The sequence below is a fragment of the Propithecus coquereli genome, unplaced genomic scaffold (assembly GCF_000956105.1).
Source record: "Propithecus coquereli isolate 6110/MARCELLA unplaced genomic scaffold, Pcoq_1.0 Scaffold498, whole genome shotgun sequence".
Taxonomy (NCBI): Eukaryota; Metazoa; Chordata; class Mammalia; order Primates; family Indriidae; genus Propithecus; species Propithecus coquereli.
This window is the reverse complement of record NW_012150818.1, coordinates 296,791-299,580: the sequence shown is the minus strand read 5'-3', so window position 1 is coordinate 299,580 and position 2,790 is coordinate 296,791. Positions and strand designations below refer to the sequence as shown.

At 53.4% G+C, this 2,790-nt stretch overlaps 1 protein-coding gene across 1 annotated transcript in view; it reads left to right on the top strand.

Annotated features, from left to right (window-relative positions):
* Window positions 1–2,790, top strand: part of LOC105819701 (coatomer subunit gamma-1-like) — a 50,871-nt gene that overhangs the window by 20,600 nt on the left and 27,481 nt on the right. Inside the window, exons 8-9 of the mRNA XM_012656013.1 lie at window positions 1,808–1,924; window positions 2,144–2,332. Of these exons, the coding sequence (XP_012511467.1) occupies window positions 1,808–1,924; window positions 2,144–2,332 (306 nt within the window). The remainder of the gene's footprint in view (window positions 1–1,807; window positions 1,925–2,143; window positions 2,333–2,790) is intronic.

Below are 2,790 nucleotides of genomic sequence, written 5' to 3'. Positions count from 1 at the left end.
CAGGCGAGAGCCACCATGCCCAGCTAATTTTTTCTGTATATTTTTAGTTGTCCAGCTAATTTCTTTCTATTTTTTTTAGTAGAGACAGAGTCTCACTCTTGCTCAGGCTGGTCTTGAACTCATGAACTTGAGCGATCCTCCGGCCTTGGCCTCCCAGAGTGCTGGGATGACAGGCGTGAGCCACCATGCCCAGCTAATTTTTTCTATATATTTTTAGTTGTCCAGCTAATTTCTTTCTAGTTTTTTTAGTAGAGTCAGGGTCTCGCTCTTGCTCAGGCTGGTCTCGAACTCCTGAGCTCAAGCGATTCTCCCGCCTCGGCCTCCCAGAGTGGGCTGGGCTGCTTTCAGTTCCATCTTACCACTGAAGAAGCTGAGGAGGGAGGTTGAGGTCCACCCTGGGGCCTTTCCATGCTTCCTTTTCTTTGCCATGTGGACGGTAGTCGTGCCTACGACACGGGGTTATCGAGGCGTAAACGTGTGATCTGCACGAATCTTCTAGAACAGTGTGTGGCGCTGTGCTGAAATGCAGCGTGTTCTTTGCTGTTACCAAGGGGACTGCAGCAGCCTGGAGCTGTCTCAGCGCCAGCCGTGGAGTCTTTAATGCCTCCTCTGGGCAGGCCTCTGTACTCAGCATAGGAATCTCCGTGTCCCAGAACAGAAAATACGAGATGAGATGCTAAGTGGGTGGTACCAGGAAGTGAGCATGTTCACAAGTTAGAAAAGGAGAGGCTGTCAGGTTTGATAAAGTGGATTCAAAGAGAGAGAGAACATTCTAGAACAGGACCAGCCCAGTGAGAGCAAAGACGTCACAGCAGGTGGGTTAGATTGGCAGGTTTTTAGGAGTGATTAGGCCTCCCGTTTTTCGAAGATTTCCTGGAATAATGGTGTATACTCGATCAGGCCGAGAGAGGAGTTCGTGTTTAGAGAGAGAAGTCTCCCGTCCTCCCTAGAAACAAGCCAAAAAAAAACTAAGGAATTCATTCACTAACTTGAGCATTCGTTTATTCTCACGGTATCCCCCAGAGTTCCAGAATTACGCAGAACATAAAGTAGAGCCTTCAAAATAAGGGTTATCTTCTTTTAAGAAAAAAAATAAATTCTAGGCCTGGCGCGGTGGCTCAGGCCTATAGTCCCAGCACTCTGGGAGGCCGAGGCGGGAGGATCGCTTGAGCTCAGAAGTTCGAGACCAGGCTGAGCAAGAGCGAAACCCTGTCTCTACTAAAAAAAACCAGAAAGAAATTAGCTGGACAACTAAAAATATAGAAAAAAAATTAGCTGGGCACGGTGGCGTGTGCCTGTCGTCCCAGCTACTTGGGAGGCTGAGGCAGGAGGATCGCTTGAGCCCAGGAGTTGGAGGTTGCTGTGAGCGAGGCTGACGCCACGGCACTCTAGCCCGGGCAACAGAGTAAGACTCTGTTTCAAAAGGATAATAAAATAAAATAAATAAATTCTAAACAAGTATCAGAGAATAAAAGCCAAGTTATACACAAAAGAAGATGGATATTCCAGAAACCAGTAGTCATCTTCCCTGCCGTGGTCAAAGGTGCGGTTTAGCTCTGAGCTTCCTGGCAGCCAGGGCGAGGAAAGGATATGGTAACTGACATGGCTGTCACATAGGGGTAGGAAATAAACCAGCTGCCGTCATTCCCGAGAATCGCTGGGTGCTCAGAGACGTTACGGCTTCTGTTTGTGGCTGCCCAGGGCGAAGGGGAGCTCTGTGCCTCGGATAGGGGGCGGGCGTCAGGCCGGGAAGTGAACCCTAAATGCCGTGAGCCTCCCTTGGAGGCCCTGCCCTGGCTTCCACCAGATGTGCAAGAGCGAGGGCAGGTTGGCATGTGGCTCGTGTCTCCCCACAGTGCTCCAGCTGTTCTGCAGCTCACCCAAGGCCGCCCTCCGCTACGCCGCCGTCCGCACCCTCAATAAGGTAAGAGGCCAAGGTGAGGGGAGGAGGCAGGCCCGGCCTAGCTGGAGGTGTCTCCCAGCCCCCGGCCTGGCTGGGAAACGTATAGCCCTGGTCACAGTTACTTTGTCCTGGGTGGTGACACGATCTCGTCCAAAGGACCTCTGACCAGGCCAGACCCATCGAGGCAAGCGCTACTAGCATCGAGCTCCTGCCCCCTTCGTCTCTCTCCTCCCGAGTTAGGTCGCCATGAAGCACCCGTCCGCCGTGACAGCCTGCAACCTGGACCTGGAGAACCTGGTGACGGATTCGAACCGCAGCATCGCCACGCTGGCCATCACCACCCTGCTCAAGACGGGCAGCGAGAGCAGCATCGACCGCCTCATGAAGCAGATCTCGTCCTTCATGTCGGAGATCTCCGACGAATTCAAGGTAGCCGGGCACCGCGGCAACGGCCACGGCCCTCGCGCCAGGACCGGCCTGAGCGGCTGGACAGCCTTGGGGACCCGGTGGCGGCTGGCACGTCGCCCTGCAGTCCTGCCTCTGGGCCTCAGTACATTTTGTCCCTTCGTACTGAAAGAGCGGTTTTTTGGGGCGGGTTGCACTTTTGAGGTTTGTATTTTTTTTTTTTTTGGGACAGAGTCTCACTCTGTCGCCCGGGCTAGAGTGCCGTGGCGTCAGCCTCGCCCACAGCAGCCTCCAACTCCTGAGCTCAAGCAATCCTCCTGCCTCAGCCTCCCGAGTAGCCGGGACTACAGGCATGCGCCACCGTGCCCGGCTAATTTTTCTCATTTTCTGTAGAGCTGGGGTCTCGCTATGTTGCCCAGGCTGATCTTGAACTCCTAGCCTGAAGTGATCCTTCCATCCTGGCCTCCATTTCCATTTTTTTT